Source organism: Notamacropus eugenii, chromosome 3 (assembly GCF_028372415.1).
Source record: "Notamacropus eugenii isolate mMacEug1 chromosome 3, mMacEug1.pri_v2, whole genome shotgun sequence".
NCBI classification, from domain to species: Eukaryota; Metazoa; Chordata; class Mammalia; order Diprotodontia; family Macropodidae; genus Notamacropus; species Notamacropus eugenii.
This window is the reverse complement of record NC_092874.1, coordinates 319,071,193-319,091,272: the sequence shown is the minus strand read 5'-3', so window position 1 is coordinate 319,091,272 and position 20,080 is coordinate 319,071,193. Positions and strand designations below refer to the sequence as shown.

General features: G+C 36.6%; 1 protein-coding gene and 1 pseudogene across 2 annotated transcripts in view; one reads left to right on the top strand and one right to left on the bottom strand.

Moving 5' to 3' along the window:
• The window catches only part of RECK (reversion inducing cysteine rich protein with kazal motifs), a 73,972-nt gene that overhangs the window by 18,320 nt on the left and 35,572 nt on the right, over positions 1 to 20,080 (top strand). The window contains exons 4-6 of one of the 2 annotated variants that reach the window (XM_072596806.1): positions 3,138 to 3,180; positions 4,847 to 4,932; positions 5,819 to 5,866. In XM_072596806.1, the coding sequence (XP_072452907.1) occupies positions 3,138 to 3,180; positions 4,847 to 4,932; positions 5,819 to 5,866 (177 nt within the window). The remainder of the gene's footprint in view (positions 1 to 3,137; positions 3,181 to 4,846; positions 4,933 to 5,818; positions 5,867 to 20,080) is intronic. The other variant, XM_072596805.1, reaches the window with a different exon arrangement.
• On the bottom strand, positions 1,638 to 2,708 carry LOC140531122 (E3 ubiquitin-protein ligase TM129 pseudogene; annotated as a pseudogene).

Below are 20,080 nucleotides of genomic sequence, written 5' to 3'. Positions count from 1 at the left end.
AACATATAACCTCATTTTCTCAACCTCATTTTCTCTTGTTTTGCCACATCATGAGGAGATAATTTGCTTTTTGTCCCTTCTCAACCTGGGCCTTGAAGCTTGAAGTGGCTCTAGATACTTCATTATTCTAAGGCGGGGTTGAGATGGGGAGGAACCTGGGGCCTCAAGGCCACATGTGGCCCTCTAGGCCCTCAAGTGCAGCCCTCTGACTGAATCCAAACTTCACAGAACAAATCCCCTTCATAAAAGAATTTGTTCTGTAAAACTTGGATTCAGTCAGAAGGTTGCACTCAAGACCTAGAAGGCCACATGTGGCCTCAAGGCGGCAGATTCCCCACCCCTGTTCTAAGGGCTGAATCTGTACAAGGAGAGGCCAAGGAATACCATAGCCTGCTTTGGAGACCCTCTCCAGACATGGAATCATACATAATTAAAAATGCCAAATTAGTAGCCAAACAGTTGATATTTCCCTTTTAATTTTGTGTTTTTGTGATTTTCTTTTTTTTTTTTTTTTTGCCACATGATTCCTACTCTTTATTGGAGTGAGTGTTCATACCTTTTATACTAAGGGATGCTCTTTCAATTTCCCAGTGTACGCTAGGAAACAGGTCTAACAATCAAATGAATTCAACATGGCTAGAAATACTGTATTCTTTGCAAAGAATGGAAGAATTTTCTTTGTATTTACACAATGAAATTGATTGCTTTTGTCCAAAAGTTGTAGGCTTTTTTTTTAATCTGATGATTCTAGTCTTGTCCTTTAAAATACCTTAAAGGAAAAAAATGAAATATCTTTATGGCATGGATTTTTGTATTGTAGATCATTAAGGTGCTTTTACTCTTGTCCCTAACAGTTGTGCTGAAAAGGGACTTTAAACACTGCGATCAACCCAGAGCACTGGGGGGAGCAGGTACGGAACACTACAAGAGTGGGAAAGAACGGAAGAGAGAGACGAGGAAGGGAGGTCCAGGGTGGAGTGGGACAGAGAGGGATCAAATAAAACAGAAACTAGAATTAAACTTCCCACTGAAATGATACCAATTTGATAAGCACAGGCCTAGAAACCACGCCTTTTCTGTACATGTGTATGGGTATTTTTGAGTCCAAAATGTGTGTGAGAACTGAATGCACTTGTGCAGAAATCATAAATAATGAACTTTTAAAACAGCTTCAGTAAAAGAAAGCTCAGTTCCTGTCAGCGACAGTGTCTGACTTGTTACTTTTTAAACAAATAGCCCTTTGCTAGTCTAGTCACACAGACGATGATGGGCAATCGCCCTGGAATCCTTCACTATATATGAAATGTAGAGAGAGAAAAAGAGCAGGGCGGAAGGGAGACATCATCTCTTCCTTCCCAAGTCTGGAAGTTAGAGCCTTGTCCTGCCTCTCCTCCCTCCCTTTTTCTGAGAACAAGTGAAATAAGCAGCCTCCTGAGAAGAGCTGGTGTTTGAAGGGAAAGAACAGGCCTGAAGAGCTTAGAAGGGAAATGCTAAGACCTGCCAAGTTTCCCAAACAGAAGAAGAGGAATGGCATTATTGAAATGAGCCTTTGCCTTGGACACAAGAGCCCAAGCATGGCTTCCCACACCCAAGGCCACCTGAGCCAACCCCAGGAGCACATCCCTGCTCAAGGAGGATCAATGAATGATGCAAATGTCCAGGATGCAGCATTTGGCCCTGCAGGTGGGGCAAGGCATTTGGCTCAAGAGCCAGGTTTCTGGATGCTGCTGATCCTGGTGACTGGAGAACCACTTCCCCATGCACGTCAGGATCACATGTGGTGGCAGTAACACTGCTGGAACATGCCCTCATATAACTCCTGACAATTCTTCACCAGCTTAATGTTGGCACTTACCTGCATGCAGCCAATGCAGGGCTCCAGCTCCTGGTTGCTGAGAATGGAATAAGGTGGGTTGATTTCCATCAAGGATGTAAATGTTTCCAGAAGCAAGTCACTGAGGCTCTGGTGGATTACAACATTGGCAGCATTGCAGGTAGAGGCATGGAGTTTGTCACACAGTTCACCATACTCTGTAGAATTCAACCGAATGTCAAAGGCTTTGATGAAGGGATTGATGCTGGCCACACAGATGGTAAGAAACTGTACGGACAGATTGGAGTCTGCTGAGAGCTCATGCTAACACACCTCCATCACTGTCAGGTGGATGTCCTGCTCCTGAGACACATGGATGTGATAAGTGGTCACCTTCATCACCCAGGTGTTGGTCACAGTCACCCAAGCACCCAGTACCCCCATGGCAAACTTGTCAATACGTTAGAACTCTGTGTTGATAAAGGAGGCCTCTGCTAGTCACTCTGACTATGGCAGGGCATGGAATGGCAGAGTCTAGGTAGTGGGTGGCAATCCTACCTGTTCTGGAACCAGTAATAAACAATGGTGCAGGTGATGGTGGGGAAGAAGACTGAAAGTAGAAGGAACAGCTGTCAGCCTTTTGGGTCCTGGTTGAAATAATATAGTTGCTTTTCAGATGCTGCAAAGCACATGCCAGGGTAGTACCCCAACAGCAGCTGCAAGTGGACCAGTATGGTGACCGTGGTCCTGCACAAGTGGTACCGAATGAAGGCCATGTCCTCGATGTCCAGCCAGCCAGACAGCAGGTTCTACACAGTCAGCCCCGCTGAGTGGAACTCATTGGGTGTGAAGACATAGCAGATGGAAAGATGGTGTAGGCCAGGGTGAAGATCATCTAGGAGCTGTCTGTGCTGGCCTGTCGGGTGCCATAAGGCTCCCCACAGTGGGGTGCCAAGGGTCTGGTGGAAGCCCGGCCCCAATCCCCTGTTTTTGTGATTTGCAAAGAGTTAAGCAGGGCCTTTATATCTGTTGCTTTGTTTTGCAATAGACAAAGTAGGTCAATTTTTTTTCCTGCTCTAGTTCTGACAATTTGTCTTACTGACACTGGGTTTTAAGAAATGTTCCTAATAACTTTTAGTCAGGTTTTTATACATAGTGGTATGATCAGAATAATCATTGTTCCAATCTGGAATGAATACGGTTCTGCAACAATGTATGTATTGGCATGGGCATAATTAAATTGGCCGCATCTGTTGGATATTTTTTCAAAATTGTTTGCTATTCAAGAAGCCACTAATCTTTTTTGTATATAATATGCTCTTAGGTTGATGTTTGGAATTGTATGAACTCTTCTTTGCCAGGTAAAGGTAAACTTTATCACTTTTATTTTTTTATTTTGTATTCATATAATAATTGTAATTTTTACTGAATGGCTATAGGATCCTTTGAAAGTAAAGGGTGAACAATTGAGAAATACACAGTTTTCATCAATCAGTTAAGCATTTATCAAGTACCACCTACAGAGTAATACTGCAACACACTTGAGCTTATTTTCTAAATTGAGTCTTGTGGCATGTACAGTATGAATTCAAAAATACACAATATGCATTTGCACATAAAGAAATTCTAGGGACCTGGTGCCCCTCAAGTAGGGCTAATGATGGGTTTTTTCTACCTTCTTGGTGTTCCTGTGTTTATATGTTCTCAAGGCATATATAAATATGTCAAGTTACAAATAATATTGAGCAAATTTAGGCAAAAATAATTCTTAGTGAGTACAACACTATACTCAGGCGATACAGATATTAGTCCTGGTTCTGCAACTAATTACCTGTACGTCTTGGGACATTTTTTAAGCCTCATTTTTTCATCTGTAAAAATGAATGATTAGACTAGATGATTTCTAAAATCTGTAGCTCAAAAATTCTCTGCTTCTGTGCTCTAGAGGTAGCATGGTACAGTAAATAGAGCACTAGACTTGGAGTCAGGAAGATCTGAGTTTGAATCCTACTTAACTTTTTGAATCTGGGAAAGTCACTTAACCTCTCTGGACATCAATTTTATTAAAGTGGAGGAGGAAGTTGGACTTGATGATGACTTCTAAAGTCCTTTTCAACTTTAAATCTGTAATCTTATGATCTTTTATGGAAGTTGGATTGTATTTATTTGACTATTTTTTCTTTTGATCATTTATTGAAATTTTAAAAACAACAAAAATGATCATGATTATGATAGTGTTTGATTCGTAAAAAATAAAGTATAATTAATAGTATTAGTAGTAATTGACACACAATTTCAGATGGACTCGTATATGATCTCTGAGACTTCTTGAACTTTTTTCATATATATATGTAATTTTAATTTAGTATACATATCTATATTTTATACAGAAATGTAGTTGTGGCATTTCTTAAATATCAATATGAAGGAATAATTTTCAACAGCTATACAATAATTTCTCTTCAGAATTACTAGGTTTTTTTCTTTCCCTGATTCTATCCTAATAGCATGTCTTTGGTGGGCTCTAAAGTTCATTTTGTCTCTACCATTCTATGATTTGTGATAAATTAAGGCAATCTTTAAAAAAATCCTATCTTATTCTATGATAAGTACATAAAAGGAGTATAAAGTACTATTAGATTAGATCAGGAAATGAGCAATACTGGTTTAGTGAGTGTTAGAAACTGAGTGATTTGAATTTTATCTTTTCTTCTTGTCACTTTAACTGAGCATGGACACCAAAAGTGAAAAATGATTAAAATCTCAGCAATGAAGGAGAATTGTAGAGGAATTAGAAAAAGGATAGTCATTAAATGATTATTCTTAAAATATTAGTAGCAATTCCATCAATTCTAAGAATTGAGAGATAGGGCAAGATAAAATTTCCAGAGCTTTTCCAAGTTCATATTTCAGTGGTTGATATTTAAGGAATATTATGCGCAGTGTCAAATGTCAGTTACACTTGAATTTGAAAGAACTGATAATGTGGTTACTTGAATGACTAAAAAATATGTGTGTATTTTATCTTAAAAGGTGTTTTTAAGAAGTCTGATGGCTGGGTTGGCTTAGGCTGTTGTGAACTGGCTATTGTTTTGGAATGTCGACAGGCATGCAAACAGGTAAAGTTTTTTTAAAAATCTTAATTCTTACTGATGGGAGAAGAAAAGGTTTTACAACAGCTTCTATGGGGAGTAAGATAGAAAATCAATTAGAGGTTATGTTGCATTGGGGACCTAGTAGAGATTAAATAACAGAAATTTCTAGTGGACTCAGTTGTCTTAGTTGTATAATTTTATCCAGCTCCATTCAGCAGCATGTGAGTAGGAGTAAAGGAGGTGGATAGTGGGAGTATTCCAGATTTGGGGTTTGTGGTGCATCGTAGTGCACCATACCTGAATTCTAACAATATAGTCTGACCTTATGGACAAGATGTAAAAATGGGGGCTAAATGGTAGTTCAGTTAGATGTGTTTTTACTGGGTCAAAAGACAGTACCTTCCAAAATGTTAATGTTGCTGTTCCCTTGGGGTGAAGGTCTTTTGTGACATGGTGTGGGTCTCTACCCTTGTCTTTGTGCTTTTCAGTTTTTAATTAAGAATCTATTATTGGTTTATTGACCCTTGAGAAACTTATGAGTTATTGCAATGGGTCTGTAAAACTATGTGAATGATAAGTATCATCACTTTTATCTTTAGCTCCATCAAAAGGTATAATTCAGTATGGTAAGTGCTATAAACATAAAGTGAATTAGTGTTATGTCTTGGACACATTATTACTGATTATGTAATTTATGTAGATGCTGTTATGAGTAATAAAATACAAATTCCTTGGAAAATATTAGTGAATTAATATTAACTTTTGTTATATATTTTGTTGATTAATGAATATTAATAGTACAGCTGTCATGTGAAGCGTCCATGAGCATCTTGACCTTAAGATGTTTCTGTTTTGTTTTGTGCTAATTATCATTTTTCTACAAATTAATGAAAAATCTGTTGCATTTTAGGCTTCTTCTAAGAATGATATTTCCAAAGTCTGCAGAAAAGAATATGAGGTATGTATTTTGCCTTAAAGTTTAGAAGTAACATTCGAATACCATTCGAAGTAAGAGAACTATGATCTTTTGTATCTGAGTGAGCCAGTTATACCAGTAACATATGCTGGCCTTTCTTCTCTTAGAAATTTTGCTTTAGCTTCCACAAAGAAGTTTCATTTATCTTATTTAAGAATTTTTTCAAAGTCAGCACTGATTTTATAAGAAATATATAAATATAATGTACAGATTACTTAATTTAAACTGAAGATTTTCCTTAGTACCTTATTATTCTTTATTTAAAAATGACCCAGTACTAATTAGAATTTTTAAATAGGCAAATTTTACTATGGTTCCCCACACATCTCTCTTTTCCTACCTGATTGATTTCCTACCTAGACCTATTGCTATAGTGCTAATTAGTGTGAATAACTTAATGTAGTACCTGTCTTAGGAAGATGTGTATTTTAAAAGAGAACAAAGAGAGAACAGTGTTTAACGCAAGGGGAGCAATGATGAAATTTCGAGTGTGTCCTCTGTTCAGATGCAGGCCTTTTTGACCCCTTCAAATGATACCCAACATATAGGCTATTCACTGTCTCTGCATAAGATTGAATCTGACAAGACATGTATAGTTGAGCATTTCGGCTGGCTGCCTACAGCTTTCAAATTTAAAAGAGGAATTGTTATCCATTGAGAACAGTATTGCCCTTCATGGGATAAGGTTATGTAATCATTTATACATAAGGACAGCTATCTTCATAATTTCTTTTGGCTATATAAAATTGGGGAACCTATTAGGTTTCTTTTTCTTGAGTAAAGAAAAGATTATCAAGTTAAAACTATTCTTTTTTTCTCAGTCTGTTTCTGGGTTATGATCGAGATTTCTTCCTTCCAACATTAACATTTGAAACATTTATTTAAACTGAAGAATTTTGCTCATTTCTTGTCCTTTTGTGCTTTTGACCAAGTTTTATAATCTTTTATCTGTTCTTCTGAGACAGTTTTCAAATGAACTATAATTTATTTCTGTTCTTCTTATTGAAAGAGTTCTTTGATTAAAAAGAAATGAAAGGTCCTTCTCTTTTTCTTATGCTCTTTACTTTTGAAATGACCACTATTTAATTTCTTTTGGCTAATTTGAATAATTCTATCTTCTCTCCCAAATTATGTATTACACTGTCCATCTTCTGTAACTTTTCCTCTATTATATTAGTCTGTTTCCTTCCCATTTCTGGATTTCTACATTGCCCTAGGAAGTCTGCCAATATGTGTTGATGGAGGACGGGAGAGGAAAGGTAAGAGAGATTAAAGCAACCTATGACAGAAGTCCTGAGGGTAGCTTTTTTCTTTACTGACTAGGTACCTGACTCATTTTCCCAGTTTCTATTCCCTTATTTTTGTCTGGAGTTAATTAAATTCTGGGAGAGTTTTTCTCTTTAATTTGAAATTTTACCTTAGGGATTTTTCAGATTCACTCAGAGAATCCATTCTCTTAATCATATATTTTGGAGATGCTAAGGAAAGGCTCAATTGATTACTGAAAAAAAGATTTACAAAGGGATATAAAGTGAAAAAAACAACAAATAAGACCTAAACCAAATGTAGAATAATTTAGAGATCATATGGCATATGCCAAATAACCAGTGTAACCATATTTATTGCGACCAGACACAGTTTGAACGTAGAAAATTTGGAGAACTATCTTCTTAGGACCCTTCCCCTTCTAAATGAAAGAGCCAGAGAGAGGTTCATCTAGACATGTAAACTATGTCCCACTGTGGAATTCTCCAGGATAGTATAATTTTTCAGAGGGCTAATATACTCTTGATAGAAGGGCTAGAAAGTTTGAATAAACTAATGCCAGAGAGATCTAGACAGATAGAATATCTATCTATTAGATATCTATCTGTTATATATATAGAATATCTATCTATTAGATATCTATCTATTATATATATAGATGCATATCTATTAGATATATGTAATATACATCATATTAGGTTACATTGTTAGTTGTTAAGTAATCGTTACTTTGTTGAATGATCTAAGACATTTGTTTGAAAGTAACTGATAAAAGGTTAACAAGAGCTTGTGTAGATTTCTTTTATGCCTTGAAAATACAAAAACAATATGAAAAGCTTAGTGTAAATTAAAGTAAAGCAACCAAATTAAAAAGAGGTATAGCAAAATATACACAATTAATTTTCAACTAAGTATGGGATAATTATTCAGACTTTTAATTTATCTTGCCCCATCTTTTTCCAGCTTTCTCTACTTTTGGCCTATCAGTTTTGACTACCTTTAGTAGGTAAAGGTTAGTGAAAGAAAATGACTGAAGTCTGTTCATTTACCTACTTGTTAGTAATTTGAGCAAGAATTTTAGAGGAGTGAAAGCTTACTATTTTACATATTCATTTTTTTTCTCACTGCTGCTCAAGCATTTGATATGAAAAGATATTTATATAACTTTCCTGTGATTAAAGTAATTTACTCATATTTCTTAAGGGCCTTTATTTAAACTATGTAATGTAGGACTTGTAGTCTGTTTTTTTAAACTATGACCTTTTTCGTCCTCTTTTTTATTCGGAGTAACCAAGTACTGTGCACAGTATAAGACCCATGCTAGAAGTAACTAGAAGATAACATGAGAGCATACAATAAAATAATATACTAAGTACAATAATGTGCTAAGTGTATATTTAGTGTCCAGGAAGCATTTCACACTTAAAAATGTATTGGAAGGAGTAAATCATTGTTGGCTAGGATTATTGTGGAAAATTTAGTGGGAGAAGTAGAAATTGATGTGATCTCAAGAATGAGAATGTTAGTAGTTTATTCAGTAGGAAGTGGTAATCATTGTATATTCTTAAACTGAAGAGTAATGTTAAAAAAAATTGTTTTAAACAACTTGGTCTGGCAGAGCGTTCTGCAAAATATGTTTGGGAGGGGCATGGACTGTGGCAGAGAAAGCAGCTAGGAATCTCTGGAGGTTTGGTGACAATGGAAATGGAGATTAAGAAATGCTTTTGAGATTTTGAAGAAAGAATAAGACTCAGTAACCTTGAATATAGGAGCTGAAGGAATAGAAAGTGATTCTTAGCTTGAACATGATTGATTGGTAGACATCTACAGTTCTAGACCAAGCTTATAGGCATTCATTGAGATTTAAACACTATATGTGAAGTTGTTGGGGGAGAAGGCATTTGGTAATATAGGGCTCTGGGGGATAGGACTGAGTGACTTCAAGTCATCAGTTTAGAAAAGTCATATCAGAGAATGGGATCATTTTACTAGGGAAGAAACTGTAGAGATAAAAGAACCAAGGACAGAGATTGGGGGATTCTTGGATGTGGGAAAGAATATAGATATTGGTCCAAAATCCAAATATTAGAAGGAACTTTATAATAAAATTTAGAGCCATCCCAAAATGAAATGGATTGCCTAGTAAGATAGTGAATATTCTGTAGCAATGGAAATATTCAAGCAAAGGATAGAACACACATATCACAGATATTGTAGGAAAGATTTTTGTATTGAGTAGCAGGTTCAGCAATTCATTTGAAGCCAGCAAATATTTATTAAAGATATACTATGTGTAGCTTGGATAATACAGGAATTTTCCTTAGCATTTCAAATATGTGACCTGAGATGCCACTATACTCTTTCCACACATGATATATCCCTATTTGCCATTTGAAATATTGGTGAAATACATGTAGAAAGGAATGGAGTTTTCATATAGAGGCTTTATTGAAGTTTACTTTTGCATGATCTATGGAAAAAGAATTTGTAAATGAATAGAGAAATGTAAATGACATACAACATATGTTTAACTTATTTAAGAAAAGCAACTGTTTTAATGACTCAAATATATCATTTATAGGGAAATTGATGCTAATTACAAAGTAATCTCAACAAGACTTTTTATTGGAAATTTAGGTAGGCTGTACCCTACAAGAGCTGGTATATTTGCCTTGATAAGCAAAAGGACTTTAAGCTGAAAAGGAAAGGGAGGAAAACTGCATATAGCTAAATGCAGTACAGAATGGATACAGTATACCCAAAAAATGGCAGTAGTATAGTCATGGGGAGGAAATCTGAGAATGAGAGTTGAGAAGCGTTGTCGAGAGTATTTGCATGGGAATCTTTGAAAGCAAACATAGATAGAAGAAATAGATTAAGTATTTAGGAAATAGATCCCACGTCTGGCACAATATAGTCGTGATAGAAGACTTTAATTATCTGAATAAATTCAAGAGTTTGCTGCCCAAATCACAACTAAAAATGCCTTTATTGCTTTAATGATAATTTTATCCTTCAGAAAGTAAAAGAATCAGGTTCTGGTCTAGATTTGCATCTCAATAACAAGAAGTAACTAGTTCCTGGGAGGAAGTTGATAGAAACCTTTGGGGAAAATGACTACTGTATCTTTGAATTTGGAATGGAGGAGAGGAACACCAGGAATAGTCTGACAACTCTCAAGTTTAGAACAGGAGATTTCAGAGGATTCAGACAGAGACAGAAAATTAGGAAATGTGTAGGGCACGTCACCCTAAACAGAATGAGAAGCACTCAGGAATGAAAATTTTAAAGACACAAGGAGATATACAGGTGAGGAAAAGGGACATTTTCTTCTAAAGAGACTAATATGAATACACTGGGAACTTGTGAGTTAACTTAGATTTTTTTTAAAAAATGTAAGGGGGTAGGTAGGTAGGAGAGAATGAATACAAATAATAATGGAACAGCCCTGTAAAAATAGTGTGATGGAGGCCAAGAGGAAGGCTAAGGAGAGATTATTTACTTTGATTTTTTAAGGTACACTGGAAGCAATAGTAGCAGGTAGCATTGCATAGTGGGTGAAAAGCTAACATTGGAGTCAGGAAAACCTGGGGTCAGCTCCACCTCTGACACACACTAGTTGTGTAACTCTGGACAGGTCACTTGAACTCTCAATACTCCAGACATCTCTCAAAGGCTATAAACTGCAGAACTGTCACACGTGGGGAAGTATAATTAGATAACATTCTGTCCTTTTGCACTTCAGGTTAACTTGTCCCATGCATCATCTAGCACTCTGGTGTTTTTTTAAGTGACTGTAATAAAAGGATATGGCAATAAGCAAAACATTGCCCCAACACTGAGCTGGCCCCGTACCTTCTCGGATCGTACCTCTCAGGAGTTATGTGAAAGAGTATAGACATTGCTACATTGTTGTTTTTATTTGTCTTTTTTTAACCGAGTTTAGTTTTCCCACAAGCCAAGACCCTGACCCTGAGCTATGCCCTTAATCATTTCAAGATGAAATCCTCCCAGCAGGCTTGTACGAAAATGGAAAGATTCATGCTGGGGAAACTGATTTATGGGAAGCAAAAAACCTGTGTAGAAGAACAAAGCTCAAGGCAGGAGACTATGATTGTCAACAAAGGTAGTAAATACAGTTAGTAACAACTGCTTTTCCCTCCATATCCCATGATTCAGGTTTTACCAGTTCTAACCAATATTTCTATCTAATCGGAATTTTTGAGATTTTACTATATTTGCTTACATGCTGTTATTTTAGTAAGGAGGGGAATATGACAGCATTAGAGATTAATGTCTTCTTTTGAGATGCCACTTATTTTTCATTCATAACTTACCAAAGTGTGCTTTGTTAGGTGCTGCCAAATTCTGGTTACTGAGTAGGAGGCATCCCAACTGGCATTTTCAAATGATTGATTGTGATGGGGAATTCCTGTCTTCATGCTGTATTAGGTTTCTTTCTGTCTTTATAGCCTTATTTTGTTTGTTCTTTGGGAGTATTGATAAGACTGTACCTTATTTTTAGTTTATCAGTTGATGAATAATGAGAAGAGAATTAAGATTGAAGATTGAAGCAAAATCTTAACATTGTATATAAGGACATGAGATGAATGCATACAGTAGTGATAAGGGACAAAAAAAGGAAAACATTTCTTCTTAGTTTCTACGGTAATGGTCATCTTTCTCTTTGAATAACAGAGTAGGTATAATTAAGCTGATTTGGCCAATGAAATAAAACTTAACAAATCTCCTACAAGATATGGAGCTTTAAAATGATGAAATTAATTTCCAAGTGTGACTTGGAGTTAGCCTCTTGACTTTTATTGTCAGACATTGTTCATCTGTAGCGTCATATCCGTATTAGCATACAAATGCTTATTAAACTTCTAAAGTGTAATATTATTGATTTGTCAAGGGATCTTTTCCTCTCAATCCTTTTGTTCTCAAATCCTTCTCTAGACTGTTCTTTACATTCTCTTTAGAAATCTCTCTTTCTTTCCTTTCTATTTCTAGCCCTCTTCTGTACTTGATGCTCTTTCAATAAGGTAGGTAAGAAAATACCTCAAAAAAGGCAATATTAGGTATTTTGGAAAACATATTTTATCACATATACATAAGATTTTAAATTAAAGAGCTTCATTGAACTTTTCTTAGATAGTGTAGTAGTATAAATATATGCAATAGATAGTAATATGAAATGTCTGAGAACTGTCAGAAAGCGTTTTAGTGGTCTTCAGGGCCACATCATGAACAATAGTGATTTAATCAATAAAACCAGAGGTAGGAGAAACAATTTGGCCTTGACTAGGCATGGTCATTCTGCTTTTAAAAAAAGCAGAATGTTGAGTATTTATATGGCTTTTCATTATTTATATAGTTATACTTTTTTACCCACTCTAAAAAGCATCAAAAGTATGAGTAATTGTAAAGGGGATGAAAACGGATTACTGTAAGTGCTTTGCTTGATTAAGGAAACATTTCAAAACCGGTAATGAAAAAATGATTTTTTTTCCTTTGTTACATGATGTTTAAAATTATGTTCATCTTAAATGGATGTATTTGCTTAGAATATTTTTGTTGCCCAGGATTTTAATCCCTGCAGCAAGAGGATAAAATAATCATAATTTTTTAAAAACATTGTTTCTTAATGTACAACATTACTCTTAATTCTTTGGTACCAAGTTGCTTATCATACTTAGACATGTATGATCATTTTTGTGACATATTTTCTAAGTGATAGTTTTAAATTATTAGTATAAAATTTATATGTTAGCCTTTTTAGTGGGGATTAGAGGAGTAGACTAATCCACAAAATGGCAAATAGAAAACACCCAGTTTGACTATTAGGCCGTTACCTGCAGCTGATGAGCTCCAATAAGAGCGAAACCAATTAGGTCCTGCAGTACTGGCTTTAGCATAGCTAAAAAGTCTTGGTCCTTCTTAGTATCACTCTGTTACTTTTTTGGTGTTTCACTTTTGTACTATACTTTCCTTTTTTGTGTGTATTAGGCAGTTAAATTAAACAAGGGTTTTTGTTTTTAGAATTATGTATTAAATAGAAAGCTTCTGCATGTGTCCTTTAGCCAATCTATTTAGAGTCGGTGGAGAATACTAGTAACTCTAGTCTTCCTCCCATAAAGACTTGTAAAAGAATTATGAATTTACTTAGAGTGGCAATTCAAAAACATATTCCTACAGTTATGTGAATACTGAGTTACTTCCCAAGGTCATAGCAAACAAATCACTGTGAGACTTGTTCTTATCTCAAATCTAGTTTTCATTTTCAAACTAGTAACTATCATACTTATAATGTATATAGTTGACTTTGTAGAATCATTTGTAATTTTGAATATATTCCTGCCATTGAATCTGATTCTTTTACTTTTTTTTTAGTTTCATATAATGCCCTTTCCACTAGCTATTAACCATAGCAGAGAAAAGCTTAAATTCTGTTTTTTGAAATTACTTTTATTCTTAAGACCAATTATGTAATCCCATTGTCTTGTTTGGAGATGTTACCACAGGAGAAAAAAATCTAATGAAACTGAGTTCTTGGTATAAAAGGCACGATGTCCAATACGCAAGAAATTTAACTATCTGTGAAATGCAAGCAATTTTCATTAACTGAGAACTTAGGGCAAAATATCTTAAATAGCCTTCAGAATAAAAGTATAAAATATTCATGAACTTACTCATTATTCTTCCCTTCTGTGGGCTTTAGTTAACATTCATTTTTTAATCATCACATTACTGAAGTTACCAAATTTTATGATTCAGTTTTAAAAAGTTTTACACATTTTTTGTTTATACTATTTCCATTATTAGAATTGATTGTCAGAAAGGGAGAAGATGATCAGGAATGACTGAGATTTCAAGAAGAGAAAGACTCTATACAAAAGAGGGATTGGGACAAGTGAGAAAAGTAAGAAGAGTTAGAAAAGGAAAACAGTGAAGTTGATAGGTAAAAGAAACAAAAAAAAAGCAGCACACTAGATCTTGAGGTAAGGAAGTTATGCCAATATAGGCTTAGTCCAAGTTGTTATTTACTGGCCCGGTCTCTCTCTCTCTCTCTAAAGAATCTTATTCAAAGAAATTAATATTATGATCAGAATAGGTCTTAAGAATATCACCTGTGTCCCCACTCCCATTGACTAAGAGATTTTTTCCTTCTGTTAGCTTCCATTAGGTGTGACATTTTATATAAATATTTGTTAGGAAAATATCTCTGAAAACACATGGTTCTCTGAGCATAAGAACATGCTGCCTGTATGGAACATAATTGAAGTCTTATTCTTGAAGATATCAGGCCAGTGTTCTGCTGAGATCAAAACATTCAGTCAAATGCTGAGTTTTACTGAGGTGCGTATTGGAAGTAAAACAAAATATTCTACCTGTACATAAAACTGTTGTGTATTCATACATGGGATGCTAAGTGACATTCTGGCCTAGAAAAAGGGAACTAAGATGATCAAAAGTATCCTGAGCTATCATAAAAGGTAAGATTATAGACAAACCTGGCTTTTTTGCCATGTATTTATTCCTAGAGATTGTCAGTAAGTAGAACAGAAAAAAAAGCATTACTTTAGCATCTGTGTGAATTTAAAAAGAGAGACAGTATGGCATTGCAGACGACCATCCTCTAAGACAGAAAGTCCTAGGTTCAAGTCACATCTTTGACAATATACAGTCTCTTAATCCAGGGCAAGTTGCTCTCAGTGCCTCTGAAGACTGTAAGTTATGGAGGAGCTGCAGATCTGTGTTGGTATGAAGGTTTCTTCCTTGAGAGCTGCCTGAACTAATGAAATCACAAATCTGTATGAAAAGTAATAATTTAAACATAAACATTAAAAAAAATCAGCATAATCCTCTAGTTACCCTTTTCTGCCACATACATACTGTGTCTCTTTTACTTAGGCTAGACTGGTTACTTTGAGGAATTAAGAAGACCATCCTCAGAATTTGGTGGGTTTGGGGAACTAGGGCATGAACCATTCATTGACTTGACTTTCTTGTCTCCTGAGGCATAAGAAACCTAGCCTAGTAGGATTTGGTGTCCCTGGGTTTTCACAGAATCCCCATTTCTATATCTTTCTCAGCCCCAGACTGCCACTATAAATGGCGCAGAAGTGGGGGGAGCAGCAGCCACTTTAATCAGTGATTATATCCTTTTAAATCTTTTATTGTTAAGTACATTGTAAAATGAGCTAGAAAAGGAAATGGCAAACTACTCCAGTATCTTTACCTTGTAACTCCCAAATGGAGTTACAAAGAGTAGGACATGAAAAACAACTGAACACATTTATTTAATATGTTCCATGAGTGTTTCATTGCTTTCTTTCTAATCCCAAACCTGAATTCACTGGACTGGCTAGAGCTAGATCCACTCCAGAGCATTTGGCATCAGTTGGTTAAGATTGACCCTATGACTGATCTTATGGTTTAAGTTGGGAAAGGAATATGGGAAGGTCAGATAAGATGGGCAGCTGCGGTGGAATAAGGGGTCTCCCATTGACCCTGTAGGTCATCCTGTTTACACAACAGAATGTGTAAAGGCATATCACAGGCTTTTATGCCCTGGCTCTTGCTCAGTTTTAGAAAAGTTGAAATACCAGCATAAAGAAAGCAAAATTCACATTCAGCAGTTAGAGGTAGATTTGAATGCGCTGTTGACTTTTAAGGATTGTGTCTTGAAAACCAAAAGATCTTCTTATAGTTTTAGTAACAGCAAGGTAAAAGGGTGATGCTGATGGGAATGTGGACCAATAAGTTATAGGTGGGAGAGTGTGGTCTCAAACTCAAAGATCTGTCTAGAGAATTTGTTAAATCCAACTAAGCAATGAAAAAAGAATGGGAATTAGGATGAGAACTGGGAACCCACCTCTGATGTAAAGAGAACCTTAGATTACTATTACTAACCCCAAGTGGTGACTTCCTCCACGGGAGGATTGGAGGATAGGACCAAGGCTTTCACCACCAAGGAACATAGAAAGTTGCAGGAGAAATTAAACAACACTGAGTTATTAAAACAACAAATGGTAGGAAAGTGGTCCAATGTGGTCAATGTAGAACTCTTAGCTGCTTGATTCCATCTGTTTAGGGAGCTTACAGAAAATTTAGTTTTGTAAAGTCAGATGAGTCAGAGTCAGATGAAGATTGCCTTTTGTCCCTTTTTAGGCAGCTAAGATTGGAAATTGTGCATTCTTGGCTTCTTAAAGATGAGTTCCCTTTGTAGCTGATTTTCCAGTGGGAAAAAGCAAGGGGAGGGGGGTGTAAAATTCCTAAAAGAAATAGGTGAACTTTGTCTATGCTGTTCCATATGACTTCATACATCTTTTGATCAGCATAGCAGTTCAGTAGCAATTAAATCCCATCTTTTGGACAAATTCCCATTTGAATGATACCAGGCTTTAGCTTTGGGCCTCCCCTGCTTGTACCACCACCAAGTGAAATTTCAGTTGCACCTTGTTACAGCTGAAGCTATGGTTTGGGCACATGTAGCAGACCATGTAAATAGATGCCAGGAGGAAGGCAGTGGACAGAGGGTAACAACACTCTCTCCTTTAATAAACTTTGGGTGTGACTCTTTAAACGATATTGCTAAGAAGATAATTGTCAACCTTTGGGAGTGTTAAATCTGTGTTGAGAATTCTAGGATCAAAGCAGTGAGGGTCCTTTTGCTTCACCCAAACTTAGTCCAATAAGTTGTGTCTTCAGCATTTATGTTCCAGGCACTGTGCTAAGCATGGGGGACACAAAGAAAAGCAAAATTATACCTTGACTTTAAGGAGTTCACATTCTAATGTGGGAGACAGCATATGAAGAACTAAATATATACAAGATAAATACGGATTAGGTGAAAGGCAATCACCGAGGAGAAGGCCACTGGCAGCTAGGTGAGGGGAGGAGTGTGGAGGACAAAAAAAGCCTCCTTTACAAGGCAAGATTTGAGCTGAGTCTTGAAGAAAGAAGGGACACTGAGAGTTGAAGAGGAAGAAACATCCCAGGCATGGTGGGACAGCTAGTGCAAAAGCAAGGAGATGGAAATGGAGTACTGTGTACAAGGTGCGTGAAGAAAACCAATGCAAAGAACAAAGAATGCAAAGGTAGGAAGGGGCCAGGCTTTGAAGAGCTTTAAATGTCAAACACAACAGTTTGTGCTTAATCAGGAAGATAATAAGAAGCCACTGGAGTTTATTGAACAGGGTCAGAACCCACATCTCCCTTGGTCATTCCAAGCTACGCAGATCTTTGCATCCAGACGTGAGAGACTCTTGCAATGAGTTCCCTTGGGGCACAGACCAAGGTTCTCCCAAACGGATTATTCTAATTATAAAACAGACATATGCCTGAGTTGATAGCTTAGAAAGGGGAAGAGGTCACCAAATATATAAAGGTGTGTGTTCCATCCTTGGTTGCTGAAGAAGGCCATGCCATTAGAGAAAGGATGACATGACTTGCACTTAACTTTGTTTTTAGTGAGGGAGGGCTGTGCAGGTCACCAGCTCACTTCTCCTCCAGAGCCATCTGAATCCAGTGACTAGATATGCATCAGGATGACTGGAGAGGACCCAGGATGAGGCAGTTGGGCTTAAATAACTTTCCCAAGGTCACTCAGCTAGTGAGTGTCAAGTGTCTGAAGTGAGATTTGAACTCAGGTCCTCTCCTGCACTGGTTCTCTATCCACTGCACCGCCTAGCTGCCCCTAAAGGTAGTCCTTGGATGTTGGAGGCCTAGCTCTTATTACACCAAAGAACCAAAGAACCCTCAACAGGTCTACAAGGGTACTTCGGTGTCTACTGGGGATTTGGGGAAGCAGACCATGGAGGGTAAGAGTATCCTTTTTCAGGTGGAAGTTCCTTCCCATTCTGTCTGGATTATAGTTGTGGTGGCTAATCAGGGTGAGTGTATTATAAGAGTGAATATTATGAGTTTTGAGGAGGCATACCGTATATGGATAATAACTTTTATGCTTGTTATATGAGTTGGGCCAAATGGAAACCATGGAGTTAGTAACCTGATTCATCCCATGTAGTTAACATTAAATAATATGAGGTTCTGGGTGGGAATGGGGGTGAAATGCTAAAAGATAGCTCTTTCCTAGTGATAGAAATGAAGGAGACCAGAGTACTGCACTATCCCAACTCTTTCCATGGGTAAGGCAGAAGGCTGATTCTAATGTTAAACTTTTCAGAGAGCCCATTCAGTTTTAGAGTTGGAAGGAACTGTGGTAGAAACAAAGTATCAGATTAACCCTGAGGAACAATTGAATAGGTGTTTTCAAATGATTAGACTGGAACAGTAAGAATGGAAACTGTTTATAAGGTTAGGATTTCTCTGTCTGGAAAGATAGAAATATGATCCAAGTCTGTAAGATCATGAAGGGTCTGGAGAGAAACAATGGTCGGAGATGATCACGTTCAGTATAGTAGAAGCAGGCACCTGGCTACTTTTCAAAGAGGTAGATTTAGAATAAGTAAAAGGAAATGCCACTCTGTGTGGTGGAAGCAGAGCTGTTGCACTCTTTGGTCCAAGAGGTGCTACGGTTTGAAAATATAAATAGGTTCAAAGTAAATTTACATGAATTTATGCATGACAGGTTTCATGATAGAAATCATTAAGGGAGATTTTGGATTTGGAAGGGAGAGGGAGGGGCAGGATATCCCTGGGCTTTTGGGTTGGCATCAAGGGAAAAAGTCATGTCCTTCCTTAAATTGTCTGTTGGTTTGTTTTCTTTTTTTAACCCTTGAATTTGGCCTGATGTGGTCTAAGTGGCCTCATGCTTTTGTGGAAATAATGCAGTACTTTGGAAGGAAATACCTGAATTCAAATCTCACCTCAGACGTTTACTAACTGCTTGACTATTGCACCTTTCTCAGGGTCCATTCCCTGAGAGAGAGGTTGCCCCACCTTTCTGGGTGTTACAGTGGTATAAGCAGTGGCTTTGTGATCAGAGGATTTGACCTGAATTTAAAGCCCAGTTCTGCTACCTAACTACTGGAATGAGGGGCTGCGTTGAATGACCTTCATGGTCCTTTCTTGCACTAAATAGCGTGAACCTCTCAGCCTCAGCTCTTTCTTGTAACAACTACTTCAGATTTGTTGTAAAGATCAACGGATGTAGTGTGTAGAGAGCGTTGTGTAAATCTTAAACACTATTTAAGCATGTCAGCTATTCTTATCGTCTTAAGGATAAGATTAACCAAGTATAGGACTGTAGAGGGACTTGAATGGCAAATGGTTATAGTATGAACAATAAAATAAAGACCTGTCACTTTGAAGGGAAACAAAGAAATAACAGTTTTGTACATAAAAAATGAGAAGCAGTAAAGACTATGTAGCTTAGAAAAAATATGAAACTATCAGCAAAACTTTATCCCACTATTTACAGAGGCAAAGATGAAGACTAAAGAAAATATCACCTTGAACCTTTATAGGGAAAAAAAGTCTGGTAACAGATGACTGTGGAGAGGTCAAAGCTTTTAATAATTTTATCTTTCATGAAAAAGTTAACAGAAATGAGATAAGCACAGACAGTGCCAACTGATGAGAGAATGAAAAGCCAAATTAGACTAGGAAATAAGTGAAAAATACTTTTAAAAGTAAAAAGCACTATATTCGAGCCAGCTGGATTATTAATAAAGATCAGCTTTATTGGAGATTTTTTCCTTCTACCATGTGTTGCTTGGAGGAGAGAGCTCTGACAAACCTTTTGCCCTAAGTAAATTTGTTCATTCTTTCCTGCAAGGCTGTGTTAAAGTCTTGTTAAGTCTTCTCTTTCAAATAAATCTGTCACACATCATATTTATAGTTTCACTAGACTTAAAAGTCAAGGTCCTCTTGCTTTCATTTTCTTCCTTCAACCACAAGAACTTCTAATTTCCATCTGCTTTCTGCCTTTAAAATGCACATTATTTATCTTACCTTTGCTCT